Source organism: Rhinichthys klamathensis, unplaced genomic scaffold (assembly GCF_029890125.1).
Source record: "Rhinichthys klamathensis goyatoka isolate OS25496 unplaced genomic scaffold, OSU_Roscu_1.1 h1tg000279l_1, whole genome shotgun sequence".
Lineage (NCBI taxonomy): Eukaryota > Metazoa > Chordata > Actinopteri > Cypriniformes > Leuciscidae > Rhinichthys > Rhinichthys klamathensis.
The window spans coordinates 497285-517500 of NW_026606798.1; the positions used below are offsets into that span (position 1 = coordinate 497285).

At 38.0% G+C, this 20216-nt stretch overlaps 1 protein-coding gene across 8 annotated transcripts in view; it reads right to left on the minus strand.

Moving 5' to 3' along the window:
* Positions 1-983: 983 nt before the first annotated feature.
* Positions 984-20216, minus strand: part of tlk1a (tousled-like kinase 1a) — a 61224-nt gene continuing 41991 nt past the window's right edge. For 6 of the 8 annotated variants that reach the window (XM_056268967.1, XM_056268968.1, XM_056268966.1 and 3 more), the window contains 16 exons: positions 20055-20150; positions 17375-17461; positions 16802-16894; positions 16483-16593; positions 16109-16245; positions 15074-15262; positions 13589-13655; positions 12632-12729; positions 12255-12336; positions 12072-12163; positions 11351-11440; positions 11088-11257; positions 9697-9832; positions 9504-9615; positions 9242-9349; positions 984-1826 (listed from right to left, as the gene is read on the minus strand). In XM_056268967.1, coding sequence (XP_056124942.1) covers positions 1686-1826; positions 9242-9349; positions 9504-9615; positions 9697-9832; positions 11088-11257; positions 11351-11440; positions 12072-12163; positions 12255-12336; positions 12632-12729; positions 13589-13655; positions 15074-15262; positions 16109-16245; positions 16483-16593; positions 16802-16894; positions 17375-17461; positions 20055-20150 — 1809 coding nt within the window. In that variant the 3' untranslated portion in view covers positions 984-1685. The remainder of the gene's footprint in view (positions 1827-9241; positions 9350-9503; positions 9616-9696; positions 9833-11087; positions 11258-11350; positions 11441-12071; positions 12164-12254; positions 12337-12631; positions 12730-13588; positions 13656-15073; positions 15263-16108; positions 16246-16482; positions 16594-16801; positions 16895-17374; positions 17462-20054; positions 20151-20216) is intronic. The other 2 variants (XM_056268972.1, XM_056268971.1) reach the window with 1 other exon arrangement.

Genomic DNA, 20216 nt, shown 5'->3' on the forward strand with positions numbered 1-20216 from the left:
GTCCTTTTAACTGAATTAAACGTCCTTTTAACTGAATAAAAGCAAATTGCTTTTAGTTAAAACAGCTCAAACATACATTTTAATCTGGGACTAGGCTTAAACCTTGTCTGTGAAACTGGGAGTTAGACTCATAATCTGTACAAAATAAAACTAATGTGGGGTTGGTTTATGGTTAAAAATCAGCCACAAGTTATGAAAGTCTGATCATACTTTTTTCTTAAGACTCGGTGATTTTCTTTGCATAATGCTTTGTAAAATCCATCAAAATAGGCTGTTTAATGACACATTCTATTAGAACAAGCCCCCTTTAATCCAATACCATAAGAACATGAATGATAAAATCTAAAGTGTGGACGAGGCTACAGCACATACTTATGGCATGATTTTTTTTTTTTTCTAAATCATTTTTTTTATGTTAAGGCACCAACATGTTTGACATATGCAGATATGTATAAATTATATGCAAAAACATATCTTTAGCACAAAACACCTTTCCACTACATATAGATTGATCTGATGGACAGTTTAAAATGTACTAGGTAAAAGTGTGGCTCATCCTACCCCACAGAAAATTATTATTTTCAAAATTGCAGAAATAAAATGACATTGCCAGCATGTATTTCTTAATTAATTCTGACTTGACACATGCACAGAGCTTTCCTTTAGAAGGCCAGTGGGTGGCGCTACAGACTGTTGTCAGAACAACAATTCACATCACTAAACCAAATACAATGCAGTAAATGGAGCTTCCTGGCATTTATTTGAAAGTCTTTTAAACAGGACTGTACAATTTATACCCAAAGTACATTATACAGCGGTTTGAAAAAGAGCAACATCAAAGCAGCAAAATCAAAAAACACACCAGGAAACCAAATTTACAAGAAAAAAAAAAAGAGCAAAATGTTAAACCTCTGTACAGGATGAATCTGCTGAAAGTTAATATCTGAAATTAAGGTCCTGTACAACAAATATACATGAATTCACCAGAGGGGATTCTTTTTATTTTGTCCTGCATAGGATTCTGTACATTGCCATTCATCTACATTTGGTTATTTTGTGCATTTAAACATTAGTTTGCTGCCTGGGCCTAGTGTGCCAGTAGCCTCTCTGTATGCTAGAATTACATTCTCATAGCTAGTTGAACAAAGCAAGGAAAGCTAACACTGTTGTCTGTACCACATAACATTACTACAGAGTGAAAAATGAAACCTTTGCACGCCAGTTACAGTAACTCTGAATGTATGCTCTTCAAAGAAATCCTTAATTTACTGAAACCCAGCCGAGACCATGGGAATTGATAGTGGTTTGCCAGGACTCTCCTCTTTGAACTTGGAGGCAACCATGTGAAAAACCAAATGACAAGTGTCAGATTTCAAAGTACTTAACAGTAGCTGTGCCCTATTGAGTCCTTAGAAGGCATTATTTTTCTTCAATGACTTTGTGACAGTCTTCAGATGTCTAAATATTCATAGTTTATTTTTCTTCATTTGCTTCCGAAACACTTTTCTCAGTAAACCCAAATCTCGCCGCTGCAAAAGCACAATAATTCATCACAAACTTCCTCAAGATGAGGAAGCCAGCTTCTTTTCCTTATGGCTGTCTGGAAATGTTCCCACCCTGCTCTTGGGTAGGGCGATCAGACGCTGGCCAGTCGGGCTGTCAGTCAGAGCGCTCAGTGCAAGTTGTCAATAGGAGGCTGAGTTTGGGGCCAGGGTTCCTGAGGAACTGGCCCGTCTTATGTGAGGCAGCAGGTAGGAGTCACTGCCCAGCTGGTGCACATCAAACCGGTCCTCTTTCCTGTAGGCTAGACACCGGCGGATGAAGGCCTGCAGAAAACAGTAACATGCCATTTATTACATGCGCAAAAACTCAAGGACACAATGACTTTTTGTTAACGCTTCCTTTTACAGTACAGTACTTTCGTGTACTTACCTTATATTAGCCAGTACTTTCTAGGTAAGTACACTAGAAAGTACTGGCTAATATAAGGTAAGTACACGGGTTAGGGGTAGGTTCAGGGTTAGTACCTAGTTATTACCCAGTAATTATAGTTACTATAATAAGTACATAGTAAGTACATGGGTAACAGGACTGTAAAAGGAAGCGTTACCGACTTTTTTTGTTGTTGTAGCCGTTTAGACGTTTTATTTGTTTTTGTACAAAATAATGTGAAAATATCCTCTGATTAATATAAAAATTTGATGTTTTGCCACAACAGCAATGAATGTTTTCTCAAACAGACTAGTATGTCACATAGTTCAGCAATTTATGATGTTTTAACAGTGAAAACTCTTGCGTTTTATTTGTTTTTATTTATTTAGTTCCTACATGGTTTCAATTTTTTTTTTTTTTTTTTTTTTACAAAACTCTTATTAGATGTTAAATATGGTCTGAAAAATCTACAATGTGTTTAAGGCCCTGTTTACAAAAGTGTTTTTTGCTTTAAACAGTAAAAATGTCACAGAGCCGTTAGGAGAGACGGCTCCGGGCTGCGTTTCACAAAAGCATCGTAAGCCTAATTGATCGTAGAACAATTGCCACTAATGGTTTCTACGATCAACTTAGGCTTACGATGCTTTTAGGAAACGCAGCCCTGGTGTGTTATTGTCGTGTTCCGGTAGCGTAATGTGGGCAGGCATGCCTTCGTTTTCAAAAGTCTCCGTTTTGGTGCGTTTACACTGAAAAGCAACCCCAGAGTTTTCAAACTAAAACAGGGTCTGCAGCGTTTTCTGAAGTATCGCATTCGAAGTAGTGTGGACGCCAGGCATAACCGTAGCAAAAGTTATGCGTTGTAAAACAAAAATGCACTAGTGTAAACAGGGCCTAAATTTCAACTGTTAGCATGTCACATTCTAACTATGTATGATATTAAGTTGGCAAATAATTAGCCAGAATACTGTAGCTACTATGAGCGCTTCCTTATCTGTTGCTGAGTGACATGATGGAGGCACACACTCGTTCATTTAGTGAAGTTCAAAAGAGACTTGCTTACTGTAAAATGAAAATATGTGCCTTAAATTCATTCAGTTGTGTAAAATGATCACTAAACTTGTGGCTGCACTGGCTGACTGCTCCCTTGACTTGTATGATACATTTATTTTTAAAAATTATATTTTAGAAATCAGAATTGGGGCAATAGTCTGGAAACATACACTGATGAGCCAAAACATTATGATCAGTCACAGGTGAGGCGAATATCATTGATCATCTCCTAACAAGGCCACATATTAAGGTCTGGGTAGATTAGATGGTAAGCAAACATCAGTTCACGTGATCGACGTGTTGGTTGCAGGAGAAATGGGCAGGAATAAAGATCTGAGTGACTCTGACAAGGGACAAATTGTTATGGCAAGGCGACTGGGTCAGAGTGTCTCTGAAGCGGCAAGGCTTGTGAGTTGCTCCCGGTCAGCATTGGTGAGGATTTACCAACAGTGTCAAACCACAAACCGGCGACAGGGTGTTGGACGATGCACAAGGAAAACGAAGACTATCCCGTCTGGTCCAAACCGACTGAAGGTCTACTGTGGCATATGGGAGGAATGCGTCACAACACACGCTGCGTTGCCTATGATGACCCCTGTGACCCCTGTCCACCGTCAAAAGCACCTACATATGGGCACACGAGTGTCGGTACAGGACCTTGGGCCAGTGGAAGAAGGTAGCCTGGTCTGAGGAGTCCCGTTTGGAGTCACTTGGAGGGCCGTGTACATGTGTGCCGTTTACCTGGGGAATGATGCACCAGGATGCAGTGTGGGACAATGAAAACACAGTGGAGGGAGTGTGATGCTCTTCTGGGAAACCCTGGGTCCGGCCATTCACGTGGACACATGCCACCTACCTAAATATTGTAGCAAACTAGGTACACACCCCTCCCTGGCAATGGTATTGCCTGGTGGAAGTGTCTCTTTCCGCTGGATAATGCCACACTGCACACATTGTTCAGGGATGGTTTGATGAACATGATGAAGAGTTCAAGGTGTTGACCCGGCCTCCAAATTCACGAAATCTCAATCTGAGCATCTGAAGGATGTGCTGAAACAAGTCCGATCCACTGCAGTTGCACCTTGCAACCTACAGGACTTGAAGGATCTGCTGCTTAAGTCTTGGTGCCACACATTCAGAGGTCTTTTGACACCACACGGACGACCAACAGCATATTAGGCAGGTGGTCATAATGTTTTGCCTCGTCATCGGTGTATATATTCCATAGCAGCAAAGCACAGTGAAAAAGCAACATGATCTCGTTCAACTTCATTGGAGAAATGGTGAATTCCGGCTGAATGGGTGACAGTGACTGTGGGTGACAGGATGAAGGCAAGTCCAGAGACGCAATGTTGAGAATGTAATTATATGCAAAAGAAGAACGACTTTCGGGAGCGACAGCCAATGTGTCAGTGTCATCTCGAATGCAGATAAGACAGAACAGAGAATTTATGAGCAATTTCACAGTTCTATATGATTTATCTGAAACCAAACACATGGATATAATATAAATATAATTCTGGCAGTCTCAGTGAGTTTGATTCATACATTGATCATTCTTGTTGATTATTATTACTGAACCGCTCATTGCATCATAGAAAGTTCATATTACATTTTTCTCTGCATAATGTTCATTATTGGGGCAAAACAAATATTATTTGTATGATTTGAATGACGTTTTTCGGCAGTATGAGTAGTATTTTGATAGAGGGTTAATGATTTGAAGCACTAGCACTGCTGTAGTTTATATAACACCACTCTCCAAAAGCAGAATATTACTTTTTTAGAAAACTAATTCCAAGTCAAATCTCAGTTTTACCATCAATATATCTCATTTGTGATGTGGTGGACTTTTAATAGATAAGATTACTTATGTTACTAACCATAAAAATCTGATTTTAGATTTACATCTGATGATAAACTTTTATCACACTTCCCATTTTTATGTCTGATGGTGACTAACTTTCCATTCTAGATCTAACAATAAAACAAAATAAATCTTACTTCCTTTTATTAAGGATGTAGCCATCAGACGAACTTTCGATATGATCTAACCTTCTAACAAACGTTTGACTCAATGTAACCTTGGTCAATGGAACTGTGAAAATGGACTAAACGTTCCGTTCTTTGACTGTATAGTAAAATGATTGACTGAAATATTAACCCCTTACAATGTTTTTTGATGATACAGGATATTTGTTGCTGATGTCACTAACAAAGGGTAATGAGAAGGGAGGGGGACTTGCTTTAAACAATTTAACCAATCATATTGATAGAGCGTGACATGTTAGTCATGATGAGTCTATTTTGATGTGTCTGGCTTTATCCTATAAAGCTTGTTGTATTCTTCTTTTGGGTTGAGATTCTCTGAGAACTGCTCGAGAACTCCCGGCCATAATAAAGAGCATTTAAAGGACAATAACTCAAGTCTGTCTGTCATTTAAGCTGCGCAGCAAGAAAACAAGCAAGTTAGAATTATAGGATTAGACTCGGCTGTAGTCGACTGAAGATTCACTGGAGTATAGGATTAGACGGATGCTGTAGTCGATTGGAGACTCGCTGGAGTGTAAACTATAGCTAACGTCAATGTATAGGCGCGCTAGAGTATAAGTATTATAGGTACGTAGTTAGGTTTAGGGAAAAAAATCTACAACAGTGATCACATTTTTGAAGATACATGTGCAGTCTACCAAAAAACATTAGAGCAAAAACACTTGGATCGGCCATTATAGACCCTGTAGTGACAAAGGCCCTGGTGGGGCTGGTGAATGGGGCTTTACTAATCTAGCACTACTGCATGTGGATAATTGACAAGTAACAAGAAACATGGACATTTCATCAATATTTTAGATATTTTAGGTAGGGCTGGACCCGAAAATATTCAGTTGGTATTCGATTTGAAAATGTGACATTTGAATATTCGTTTTTTGTGTGTTTTTTGCACACCTGGCAACCCCCTCGAAACGGTTCTCATTCGCGCTTGAATATGTTTTACACTATAAAATCTGGTGAAATATAATACTTAACATATAACTTCGTTATCGCTACTTAAATATATTTGCTGCTTCTTGGACTACTAAAAGTGTTCCTGCAACAGGTGTATTCTCTGGCTTAGGGCTGGGCGATATGGCTGAAAACTGTATCACGATATCAGTGTTTCATATCGGTCGATATCGATAATTATTGATTTTTTTATGACCCATTTAAAATAAGGACCAGGAGAAAAAATATATTACATTTAAACATTTTTATTTTAAACTTACCCTTCCTCTGATTACAATCCCAAGACAGAAATGTCAACACAACCATGGAAAACTCAAATAATTCAAATGTAAACATAAGTCTAAATTCACAATCAGACCTGCAAACTCCTCAGAGTAAAAAAGGTGACAGTGGCGCGGCGGGACGGGGGTGGTGGGGGTTTGTGATCGTACGTGCCCCCTGCTTGATTTCTTTTTTGAGACATCACGGTTCGGTACGATTTCGGTACAATGGAGTAAAAAGCAAAACAGAAATATATTAGGCATTTTTATAAATGTCTTAAGCCTTGTATTTTTAAAATAAGTTTTATTAATAAAGGCATAGAACCAGTTTATTTATAGTGCACTGATAATAGTTTTATATAATTGGTTTATTAATTAAACTAATAAAAAGATAGATATGAGATATGTTTGGTAATTGTACCTGAATGAATTTAATTTGCTATATTTCAGATCAATATATTTGTTTTCCTTAATTTTAATTAACCCTAACTTTATTCTCATCAGAATTATAAATAATTGATTTCCGTATAAAATAATCTACCAACATATTTCACTTTCTTTTTTAATCAATGTGTAACTTAAAAATAAACAGATTAGTGCTCTGTTTTGAGGACAAGAAATGAAAACCAATGCGATATGATGAATGTCCAAAAGATGGAACACACAGACTGTTTTAAAAAGGGGTTGGATAAATATGTTTTGCTTTTAAAACGGTGTGTGACAGTTGTAGTAGGTTACAGTTTGACAAGAAATACAGTGTGACAAAAGCACAATGTTGTGTTTTATTGCGAGTATAGGCCTACACAAATATAAGTAAACACTTTGCAGACTGAATGATGTCCTGTATTAACAAAATTACGGAGTATGTTTTTATGTCTCCACTGTTCGATCGCGCCCGCGTGTCTCTCTCTCTCTCTCTCGCGCGCGCGCGCGGAGTCGGACACACACACACACACACACTCCAGCATTGAAATCTTGACATCGCAGCCTGTTCATTATGCTGTGTTCACATCAAACGCGAATAGAGCGAATTATCCAATAATGTTTCGCAACTCTAGCCTGCATGCCATCCAGATGAAGGGCACTCATTTTCTGCTTATCAATCGCCGGTTACTGAAGAGGAACCCAGCAGCACGAGACAACGATATGGCGCAACAAAACTGACACGTTACATGATTGCCTGTTAGCGTGTCACTCCCTACGTTGCTAGGTTACCAGAGAGCGAGTGCCTTTAATGCAACCAAACTTGCTTCGCAACCTGTGGTTTCTTCCGACGAAGAAAAAAAATATCGAACGTTTTATCGAACACATTTTTTATTGATATCGATCACGTGTCTATCGCGATACATATCGTTATCGTTTTATCGCCCAGCCCTACTCTGGCTAGAGCGCAGAACAGTATGGGCAGTATTGTATGGGCAGAAGTGCATGCCTGAGCTTGTGTTTTGGGTTAAGCTGCGTTGCTTTGACATTGTGGAAAATAGAATCAAAATGTATTATCCTTTTTACCCGTTATTATCAATCTAAATTAATCTACTGCAAAATATTAATAGAAATTTGTGATGTTGTTATTGAAATTGTTATTGCTACCGTGTTCTTTATTTAGGCTATTACAGTTCGTTCATTTATTTTTCGTTTGTCTTTATTTAAATTTCGTTTTTATTTATTTAAATTTCGTTTTTATTTATTTAAATCTACCCGACTTTGTCAGTGAGAATATTATAAGACTATACCTTATTAAAAATATTGCTTAAGTTAAAAGACCTCATGTGTGTGTGTTTTATATGCAGTGTCCATTCTCGGAACATATAAGCCCTGCTCGCGTGAGGCGCACCGCTTCTTTATTTAAATCTACCCTACTTTGTCAGTAATTTGTTAGTGAGAAAAATATTAGAAATGGTAAATGGTAAATGGACTGCATTTATATAGCGCTTTCACAGACCCAATGGCCACCAAAGCGCTTTACAATTTGCCTCGCATTCACCCATTCACTCACTCATTCATACACCGACGGCAGCGTCAGCCATGCAAGGCGCCATCCAGCTCGTCGGGAGCAGCCGGGGTTAGGTGTCTTACTCATGGACACCTCGACACTTGGTCAGGTGGAACCGGGGATTGAACCACCAGCCTTCCGGTTTGCAGACAACCTACATGAACCACTGAGCCACTGCCGCCCCTAATTAGAAGACTTATTAAAAATATTGCTTAAGTTAACAGACCTGTTTGTGTTTTATATAGTGCGTGCAGTGTCCGTTCTCGGAGCATGTAAGCCCTGCTCGCGTGAGGCTCGCGCTTCCGCTTGCACTGTTCTGTAGTTTATTAAAAGTTTATTAATTCTGAACATGTCGTGTCTCGCCTGTCTATATCTATAGTGCACCAAATACGACACTGCACTCCTTGTGAAGTCGTTTGGATGAACGGTTCTCGAAATAATCAAAATGCAAATGGACAGACAGATAGAGATTCCGAAGCTCAAAAAATGGTATTCGGACCAGCCCTAATTTTAGGTGCTGCAACTGCTAAAACTTTCATTGAAGACAAATTATTAAAACCACTAATATTCAATATAGTCTCTCAATTAATGTTAGCTAATAACAACTGCAAGCATAATAATTTATAAAGGAATAAGCAAAAGTTGTTTAAAATAGTTCTAGATCAGTGGTTCTCAAACAGGTGGCCAGGGTTCTCTAGGGGGCCTCAAATAAGACAATACAAGCAATACAATAGGCTAAAATTCACCCCTTCAATCCCCTTGAAGAAAATATACAGTATACAAGATTTTCTACTTCTTTTAAAAGAGTGATTAATAAAATCTCATAACTCCATGGGCATTTTAACAAAGAACATACAAATTGTGTGAAAAACTATTTTAAAAATCCTTCTCACAAAAGACTGGAAAAGGAAATTCATTGGTTAAAAAGTCACACTACAGAAACTGCTGTGATACGTCAGGTCAAACACCCATAAACCTTCAATCATCAATATTTACTGATTACCTTGGCTTCGTTGCTGGCAACAGGTTTGGAAGGGAACTGAACCTCTGTGGCTTTCAGGATGGTGTTCTCCTGCAGGATGTCCTGCTGGGACTGGTTATGGCCAAATGGCTAGAAAAACAAATCAAGTTTGCATGGTTATGCTAGCTTGTAATAACAAAACCTAGTTCTACAGATGGAAAATGACAGGTATTCCCCCTATTACTCTGTAACTTGTTAAATGGCACTGATAATATTACCATTAATTCCGAGAATTGCTCCTTACCTTTCTTCCATAGAGGCACTGGAAAAATATGACCCCGACAGACCAGACGTCCACCTTATTGGAGATCTTTGGAGGCTCTTTACCCACCACAAAACACTCAGGGGGGAGGTACCTTACAGCCACAACAAGACACAACTGAGCTACATACTTTAAAAGGCAAAAGCCAAATTATGAGTGTATTTGCGAGCGTTACCAGTAAGTGCCTGCGCCTTGGGATGTCAGGTCCATTCCATCGACTCCGTAGTTGTCGTCGTCCATGATTTTAGACAGTCCGAAATCTGTGATCTTTATCTCTCCACATGCAGTTCCATCTACCAGTAAAATATTCCCTGTACACAACCACACAAAAATAAAAACACAAGAACATGGATTCCTTAAACTGGAGTATCTTTGTTATACCCTTTACGTATGCACGATAAGGGTGAGTGAATTCTATAAAAAAAATATAAGATATTTTGTATACTTTTAATAAGTGCTGTCAAACGATTAAAATATTTAATCGCGATTAATCGCATTAATGTCAGTTAACTTGCGATTAATCGCAATTAATCGCACATTTTTATCTATTCTAAATGTCTCTTGATTTCTTTTTGTCCCATTATTTTTCCTCATTTTAATGCTCTTATCAACATGGAAAAGTGGATCGGCTTGCTTTGTGCAAATGTTTTTTTATTGAAAACAACATTGGCATATACAGTGTTCAATTTCACACTAACATTCTCACTTGGAGCATATAATCTCTCAATGTAACACTGTCCATCAATAAAAGGATGAAAGAAATACGAAATGATGAGGGGGTGGAGAATTCGCATCGGCTGTGTGTGTGTGTGTGTGTGTGTGTGTGTGTGTGTGTGTGCTTGGCCATCATCAAGTGGTATTTCAGACTGGACGTGCTGCGATGATGATAGCTCAGTTCACAACGACAAAACACACAGATCACTTTGGTCTCGTCAATGGAACCATTTGGCAACTTTTTAAAAGTAAACTTTCCATTCAGAATCTTATTGGCATCCATTTCGGCGTCTCGCGCTCGTCATCCACTCAAAACGTAACGTTAACCTACTATTTGGCCGGCTCGCAAGCCCAAACGAGTGTGCCTGTTGTTTTGTTTCCGGTCTAGCTAGATCTTTGTTTCTTGGTCGACAAAGCAACAAAACGTCCTCGTGCGGCACAAGCCATTGAAATGAATGGGTTTCATAGTGCAGCGCATGCCGCGTCCTGTTGCAAAAGCATGTGGGAAAAAAACTACAAAGTTTGCCAGGCCAAAAAGAAAAAAATTAACGCCGATAAAATGGGTTTGCGTTAACGCCGGTAATAACACGTTTAACTGACAGCCCTACTTTTAATACTTCTATACTTCTACTTGTTCTTTCTATTTAGCAAATAATCCTGGAAAAAAAAATTTATCATGATTTCCACAAAAACATTAAGCTGTACAAAGGTTTTCAACATCGATAAGAAATGTTTCTTGAGCATCAAATTAGCTATGATTTCTGAAGGGTCATGTGACATACAGGCAGAAAGTCATGGATATTTGAGTGTTAGAGAGCTGTGAAAAGAGAAAGACAGAGAATGTGTGTTCACCAGGTTTGAGGTCATAGTGAATTATGGGTGGCTTGATCTCGTTCAGGTATCGTAAAGCATTAACGATCTGCATGACGATAGAGCGAGCCTCTTTCTCAGACATCAGCTTGTGCTGTTTCAAGTAGAAATCCAGGTCGTTTCCTTCACAGTATTCCAAAACCGTACAAAACCTGCGGGAAACAGACAACCTAATGTAACTTGCGTCCAACCTCACAGATGTGTTCTGATAGCTGATTGGTGAAATTTGCATGGCTGGAACTCACGTGTCTGTGTCCAGTGAAAAGTAATCGTACAGTTTTACTATTCTGGGATGATCCAACTGTTTATGTATTCGGTATTCCCGGCAGGCGTGTCTGCGGAGAAGAGAGGCACGGGTTACCATTGGCAACAGAGGTGAGACCCAGGCGACCAGCGTCATGAGAGACAGACGGACTAAATTTCCAGACATTTCAAGTTCTGCACAGAATACCAATTGGCATGGAAATACACCCTTACATAATGTCCCCACACCACAATATGAGCCTGCCACATATCAATCGCACATAAAAATAGGAGAGAATTGGCTCTAAAAATAAAGGAATCCTTAAAGATTATATGTTTATCTCTGTAAAGCTGCTTTGAAACAATCCATTGTTAAAAGCGCTATATAAATGAAGATGACTTGACTAAAGGAATGTTTTGGGTTAAATGCAGCTTAAATATGGCATATTTCAATGAAAATGAGGCTGTGAGGGATAGACGTACTGTCCGTCAAATTCACAACAGATGTTTTTCAGTATTGTTTTGTCTATTGAGAATGTTTTTGGAAAGATATATTTCCAATGTTGTGTTGGCTGAACATACTGAAAAGGTTGTACATGTCAACCCTGTCTATAAAGTTAAAGTGCATAATTCAAAATCTGAAATGTACTTTATTTCTTGCGGTGATGCACAGCACGCCACTGATGTATTTAACATGAACAGCATCAAAGAGGAGGAACGTACTTGTGGTAATTTTCTTTCTTCTCCTCTCTCCAGTTTTTGTTGAGCTGATGAATCTTCACAGCAGTGTACCGTTGCTCAATTAAGTCAAACGCCTGAAGAGCAGAATGATGAATTCAAATGATCCGTTTCTTTCTCAAAGGTCAGCATGAATCAGGCTCTGTTATAAATGAGGGGTAAAGATACCTTGTAGACCTCACTGAAACCACCCCGACCGAGCAGATGTAACAGCAGATAGCGTTCATTCAGGGTGGGATGGTCCTTGAATCTAAGAAAGGTTTTTAAAAAAAACAACAACAAAGAGAAACAGGAGAAAAAGGGAGGGTTGGTGGAAAATAATCATGGAAAACTATGTAATTTATGTTTTCAGTGAAACAAATAAACCAATGAATAAATGGACAACATTTTAAAAAAAATGCTACAAAAGTGTAGAATATGGGCCCATTACAGGCAGTGAACTCATGAAACTGCTGTTAATACGAGGAGTCAATGTCCACTTCAAAAGACACAAAATGGAAGTAAAAACGAGATCAGAGGCTGATGTCATCAGTGACGGTACATACTGTGAGCTGTCCTCATTGTTTATTCTTTTCAACTCTCGGATGTGAAGATTTCGCACCCTCTCCAACCTCTCCAGCTCTGCCTGAATCTCTGCCTCCTCCTACAAATGCACAAATGCAAAAAAAAAGTCATGTGTCATTTTGTTTCCATAAGGTTCAATGGTTGTCAAATGTTTCCAAGGCAGAGAATCAACATGTTAGAATGATGAAGACATAATGCTGAAAATTCAGCTTTGATCACAGAAATAAATTACATTTTAAAATATATCCAAATAGAAAACAGTTATTTTAAACCGTAATAACATTTCACCATATTATTGTTATTTTACTTTGATAAAAATAAATGCAGCCCTGCTTCTTTCAAAAACATTAACAATCTTACCAACCCCAGATCTCAATTCTAGCACCTTCATAATTACACATTAAAAGATGACTAATTCATTTTTGTATTCATTTGATAGCACTAGTTAAAACATTTAAAAAAGAAAAGATGCTGTCTGTCTTTGTTTCTGCAGTGTAAAAATGACATTAATCTAAACATTTTTGGTAATTAATTGCGATTAATTCCACATAACATTTAAGTTTTTAATATATTTTTTATATTATAATACTTTCACATTTAAAATCTCCAAATTAGTGTAGAAACAACATTCAGTATATTTTTAATATTTGATCTAACAGGTAGGAAATATTCAGAAATTACATCAAACACTTCATGGTCTTCCCTGGATAAATTATAAAATAAATGTAGATTAATCCTTATTAAAGCTATAAAAGTTATTCAGTCAAGAAATGCTAAATGCTAGCTAAAGGATGACACAAAAATATTTAACGCCTTTTTTTAACACATTAAATTGAAAAAAATTCAATCGCATGCATTAACACATTCATTTTGGCAGCCCCAGTTTGAACCTGAGGAGGATCTGAATCATACAGGAGCCACTGAGCTTGAGCACTGACCTTTTTGAGATGGCCGAGTCTCAGCTTGAAGATCTCCTCCTGCTCGTGGTACTCAGCTAATGTTAGCCTGAGGGAACATCAGAGGAACAGGACTGAAAAACCCCTCCACACATGTACTGGGTTAGGATGCTCTGACTGTCAAATGAGTTTCAAACAATTATTGCTTATGCGATCTCAGCACACTGCTCACTTAACAGGCTATTTTTCATATTGTGGAAAGAAATGCCTTCAAACTTACATTTGGCTCCTAATAAATCATGTCCTGCCATTTTTCAAACTATAAAAAATATTTCTGTTTATTTTAAAATAATTCAGATTTTAATAACTATAAACAAAACCATTGTCAAGCATTTAAACAATCATTTAGATCAAAAAGTTAAGATCTTCAGAAATATGTAGGTCAAGAGTGTCCAAACTTTTGACTGGTAGTGCATATTTTTGGTACATCTGATTAAGGATCATTTCTAGAAAATTAAATCAGTGACCGCGGATACGGAGACACGGGATGCAATTCGCTCTGTTGTGGAGAATATTCCCGCCATTTGTTAAACATTTTGAATGGAGGTGATGATGTGGCCCTACTCCCGACAGGTTTTGGGAAAAGTTTAATTTATCAACTATTACCGATCGTCAGCGAGAAACTGGGCAGGCCAAAGGCCGGCAAGGCGATAGTTGTGATTGTGTCCCCCTTGGTTGCACTCATGTACCTCGTTCCCCCAAAAAAGAACTGGTTCGGAACTGGTGCTGGTTCAAAGTTGGTTCAACTTGCGAACCTTCTCAGAACCTGTTTGTTTTTCCACTGACTAGAGAGCCCAGCGAACGACGTCGTTACGTCACTGTGTACGTCGCCATACGTCTTAGCTTTCCCATTCCCGTCGTGTTGTTGTTCACAGTAACCCGCCCCCAGCCCCCGACGTAAGCATGGCGTGGTAAAAGAACGGTTCTAGTCCAGCAAAGAGTTGGTGCCGCTTTGGAACCAATTTTCCAGGCCGAGAACCGGTTCTTTGGCTGTCGAAACACAAAGAACTGGTTTGCGAGTTGGCACCGGCTCCGAACCGGCTCTCAAAATGCTTTGGTGGAAAAGGGGCAATGGAGGATCAGGTTAAGGAGGCAGCAAAACTCGGTCAGCCATGTTCACTCCGGTATTTCGCTCGATGGATTCGTTTTCGCATCATACATGTGTTTACAGTGGAAGTTCGATGTGGCTGAGCTGGCAAATAACACACGTCATAACCAGACGTTCTGTGATTGGCTTACGGGTAACCAATGATTTTATACTTCAGACAAGCGCCCACCCGCGAGAAAGAAAACACTTTTCAATTATGCCATGCCAGACTCGGTCTACGAAGCAAAGCGAAGTAGCAGAGTTTGATATTACCAGGCTAGTGAATGTTAGTGAAGCATGCAAAACATGGAAGGCCGTTGTGTGTGTGTGTGTGTGTATAACAGAGGTTGTACATTGTGGTCATGTATTGCATGACTCACAGCTGTGGAAGGCTGGGTTTGAGGAAGGGGTCGTTGTCAGAACCGTTCACAGCCTTGGTCTTTCGTTGTTTCGGCTCAGAGTTGGTGCTGGGCGACTGTGAGCTGCTGGATGCTGGTGGTTTTCTCTTAGCTAACAATTTCCTCTGTCTTTCGATTTCTTCACGTTGTTGAATGATCCATTCCTGCTGTCTGCATAAAAAAGTCAATAAAAACAGTTCATAGGCAATAGAACAACTTAAATTCTGTAATAAAGTGAAATCTGTAATGGACTGACAGATCTACAAGAGACCTGAGGCCCGTTCACACTAAGAACGATAACAATAGAGATAACTGTAACAACTATATTTTGTATTTTTTATATTATCTATTTTTTTAACAGTTGTTTGTGGCTTGAAATGCTCAAGCTCTTTAAAGGAGTAGTTCACTTCAGAATTTAAATTTCCTGATAATTTACTCATCCCCACATATTCCAAGATGTCCATGTCTTTCTTTCTTCAGTCGAAAAGAAAAGAGTAAATTATCAGGAAATTTTAATACTGAAGTGAACTAATCCTTTAAAGTCAGGAGGATTCTGATTGGCTGTCAATTTTCTGATCGAATATTTTTTTTTCTAAAATTCCAACCATGTTTTTTCTTCTGTGTTATCTTTAAAGTTTTGGTGTACTCCTATTCCCGATGAATAAGACCAATTATAAAAACTTTAGTTGTAGTTTTCGTCCCTGGTGTGAACAAGGCAAGGCAAGGCAAGTTTATTTATATAGCACATTTCATACACAATGGTCATTCAAAGTGCTTTACATAGAAAAATCTAAAGAAATAAGAATAATTAAAACAGTTTAGAATAAAAAATAAAATACAGTACAAAGCCTTTACTATAGAGATGGGTGAAAATGTGACAAAATGAAGACAGACAAAACAGTTGGGGCACTTTAGCCCAAAGTATACTTCTTTTTACAAGTCAAGTTATCAGAGCACAGATCACCTATTAGTATTAGATTATGTGCTTATGCTGTCAAACTTCAGTGAGTGTCTTACTTGACGAGGTTCTGGAAGGCATATCCGTCTGTCCACTGCTCTGTAAACGAGGCTCCGTGTCTCACAGTGGTGAAATGACCCAAACGCAGTCGATCCTGCATGCTCTTCTCCCGACACGCCTGCTTCTCCTGTGTGCTCTGGACAAACACACACTTTTATAAAGATCTGAACCACTTCTTACTCTTTGTACCATTTTCAAACTATTAAACTTTGAAGCTTTTGGTTAAACGATGCCATTACACAGATATTGAGGTAATAAGACATCAATTATTTGATGTGTGTATTTAAATTTGCATATGTAATAACAGGCCAGCACTGGGTCATTGTTAGAATGCTACAACACTGATTTCTTAAATATCACAAGGATTCTTCACCTTCTCAATCAGAAGTTTCTTGCTCATGGTGATGCACTTGTTTAAACGTTCTTTGTACTTTTCTAGGAGCTTTTGTTGTTCATCAATTTGTCGTCTTAGATCACAGTTTGCCTGTGGAGAAGAGGAAGAGAAAATGCATTTACAAAAATTCAGACTCTACTCAGCTGAACTACTTTAGGAAAAAGAGATTTCTCATAACATCACAAAAACAATTTGATACATCATAATTTTCGATGAGATGAATTATTTTGTCTTATGTTACTCCTTCCCATCCCATCTTTTCCCCCTCTCTCTCTCTCTCTCTCTCTCTCTCTCTCACCCGCAGCAGATCGTCTATCCTGCCCTCCTTCTTCTCCAGGTCCAGGTTCTTATTGCTCTCTATAGTGGCCAGTTTTACCACCGTCAGGTCAGTCTGCAGAAGAACAAAATACAAACATAACATAAAAATATGTAGTTGTCTTGAATTGTTTGTTTTATAAATGCCTTTCTTCAACAACTGCAATTCAAAGCTGCAAGGTTCATTTGTATCAGAACAGATTTCACTTTTTTTATTTTTGATATATGAAGATCAGACATAAAACGGAAACTTTTTACCACACATTAAGTCATTTATTTGTTCTACTTTTTAAAATGCCTTTTATGTTTAGATTTGATTATTTTATCATTATCCCAGAAAAAAAAGACGAAATAAAATATTTCAATATTTATTGAACTATTTTAAACTCATTTCTACCACAATCAACACTTTTTGCCCTTAATGAAGCTTTCACCCCTCTTTTAAAAAAGTAAGGATACTCACATAAAACTCAGTTCAAAATCATCAGATTAATTGATTGTTGTAATCTACAGTTTGATTCGAAGATGAGAGCAAGTGCATTGTGAGCGGTCCCACCTGAATACTCTTGACTGCCATCAGTCTAGAAGAAATCACAGAGTCCCCAAAACACAGGCTGGTGGGAGACGAGCTGCTTTGCCGGGTCTGATCAAATACAAGATTGTACATTATTTGATTAAACTGCATAGTAATGAGAGGCACAAGTAGACAGTTTGTATTGTGGCTGAGCTGAAACTATACAAGTGTTGTGACATGTATGTGTGTGTGAGTCGTGATTGCGTATGATACACAATCAGTGAAGTGAACTGAGTCAGAGCGAGGCCCAGTTTACACTCACACATCTCGGATGCAGTGTTCATTTTGACAGCGAATTTTGATTTAGTTTTTAGTCAGTCTTTTGGCTTAAAATGCCATTTAGCTTTAGTCATATGAATCGTTTTATTTAGTCTACTAAATACCGGTATGTCAATATTGCTTGCATCGGTTGCAACACAATCTTCGCACTCCAGTTTATGGTGCTGTTGTAAATGGGAGAAGAGATTTGAAATGCTTACACTTTTGGATGCAAAATGTATATTTTAGTCAGAATTATGGCATTTCCTTTTCTATTGTGCTGTCTGTTTGACATGCATGCGCTCTTTCAGTGAAGGTTGTGAAGTTTAGCAGAGACTTGCATGCTTTTATTTTCCATCCATAGCTCACACTGCGTCCACCTTTATTTTTCAGATGTGTTTATCGCATAGGGATGGGCGATATGGCAAAAATACCATATCAGGATTTTTTTCAGGAAAATCTATTTTAAAACCATAGCTTTACAAGGTAACAAAATAAAAAAAATAATGGCCGACATTTAGGCCAAAGTGGTAAAAATCTTTGTCATTATTTTCTTTGCTATTAAAAAATAAGAACAAAGATACACATTACACATACACAACATACCAATGAAATAAACAGTTATTTGTTCAGCTACAGTATGTGTATTTAACAGTAGCATTCAAGAAAGAAATTAAATGGAAAAAATATTTTTTAAAAAACACTACATAGACTTTACTGTATAAATTATACACTTTCTTATTAAATACTTATTAAAGCTACTATTAAAGTAACCAAAGAGTTGCTGGTCCACAGTGACTTTAATAGTATATTTTTCCTACTATGAAACTCAATGGGGACCAGCAACTGTTCTTCAAAATATCTTCTTTTCTGTTCAGCACAAGAAAGAAATGAATACAGGTTTGGAATAATGACAGAACTTTCATTTGTGGGTGAACTGTCCCTTAACCTGTGTGCATCCTTATGGACATTTTTGTCTTTTTTGCCCGTGTAAATGCCAACTGCATACATTTTGGCACAGGTCTGTATTTAAATTTGGAATTTTACGATTTCACCCACATTTCCTTTAATAATTTTTTTTTTTGCACTAGGTACACAAAATAGTTTCTCTCAGCACCTTTTGGACAAAAATATCAATATATGGTGCAATTTTTAATCCCAGGGCCATTTAACTATAAAATGATGCAATATTTGTTAAGAAGCTTTAATTCTGTTGGCAAGGCTTCAAAATGTTAACTTTTACTATTTTTTTTACCAGATGGTGCTATTTTTTCAGGTTTGGGCTAAAAAAGCAAATACTCACTTTATTCCTGTTTTCTGCTTCGGCATATTATAGAGCCAATTGGAAAAATGATGAAGCGAATTGATGAATTGTGTGGGTGTGTTGGTATGGATGTCAGAGTGTGGTTTGTATGTGTGTAATAAAAAAATGTTTGCGTGTGTGTGCTTTTAATATTTGAAAGAAAAACTCGACTGCAAATCACAAATCCAACCGCTCTGTGCACCAGTGGAGTTTTGCTGGCATCTAATGGGGAAAATGTGGTACTGCGCCCAAACAAGATCTTACTGAAAGCTCATTTTTTGAGATATCAACCTCAAATTTGGAACACAACTTGCTTAGATTTATGGCTTTGATTTTCTAGCAGTTTTAGAGTTCAGCATGTTTCATAAAATATTAATTTTATATAAAATAATGTTCATAAATCATTTTCATAAACTTAAACCTCTATACCTTTTTTGGGGGTTTTACTTTTTATTTTATCTTTTCAACAATAATCTGCCAAGGGTCTTCTTTAAAATGAGAGAGTCTATGCACCCAAGCTTCAAATTTTTATGACAGTTTTTAACACGGACATTTTTGTCCACTATGGACCTGTGTGTAGGTTTTTTTAATTGATGCACAAGGGTTAAGGACAAGCGGCAGCATGTTAACTATTAGGCTACTGTCACTTTAAGACCGACACGCACCCGATTTTCTCTCAAATGTTTGTGTTTACTTAAGACATAAACCAATGTAAACCTTGTGTGTATTTGACAGTATTAGCGGAATAAGACTCTAAAGATAACTTAGTCCAGTAACCAGGCGCTGTTTGACAGGCTTTTACTGCCTGTGAGCTTCGTGTATGAAAAGTAGAATGTGCGCTGTAGCACAATATTTCTTAAAGCAGATAAAAAATCGTGATATAGCACATCCCTATCGCAGAATCAACGTGAATTTCTTCTCAAACAGCACTATAACATAATGGTGAAATCAGAGATCCGCCTTTTAAAATCTGATCACAAGTGTTCACAGACGCATGTTACTACTGGGAAATACAGCCGTCTGTCATCTTGTGATCAGATCAGTCAAGACGGCTCTTAATACCAGGTGTAAACAGGGTTAGAGAGAGTGTGTGTGACGTACGCTGGATCCAGGTGCAGAGTGGGAATGTGAGTTCAGGGGTGAACGGATGACAGGCGGTAAACCTCTTACTGGACTGGACCCATTACCACCCTGAAACTACAGAAAGAAGGAAATAAACAACTCATGTCGCTTGCAATTATGACCTATGTAAGCACATCAAGA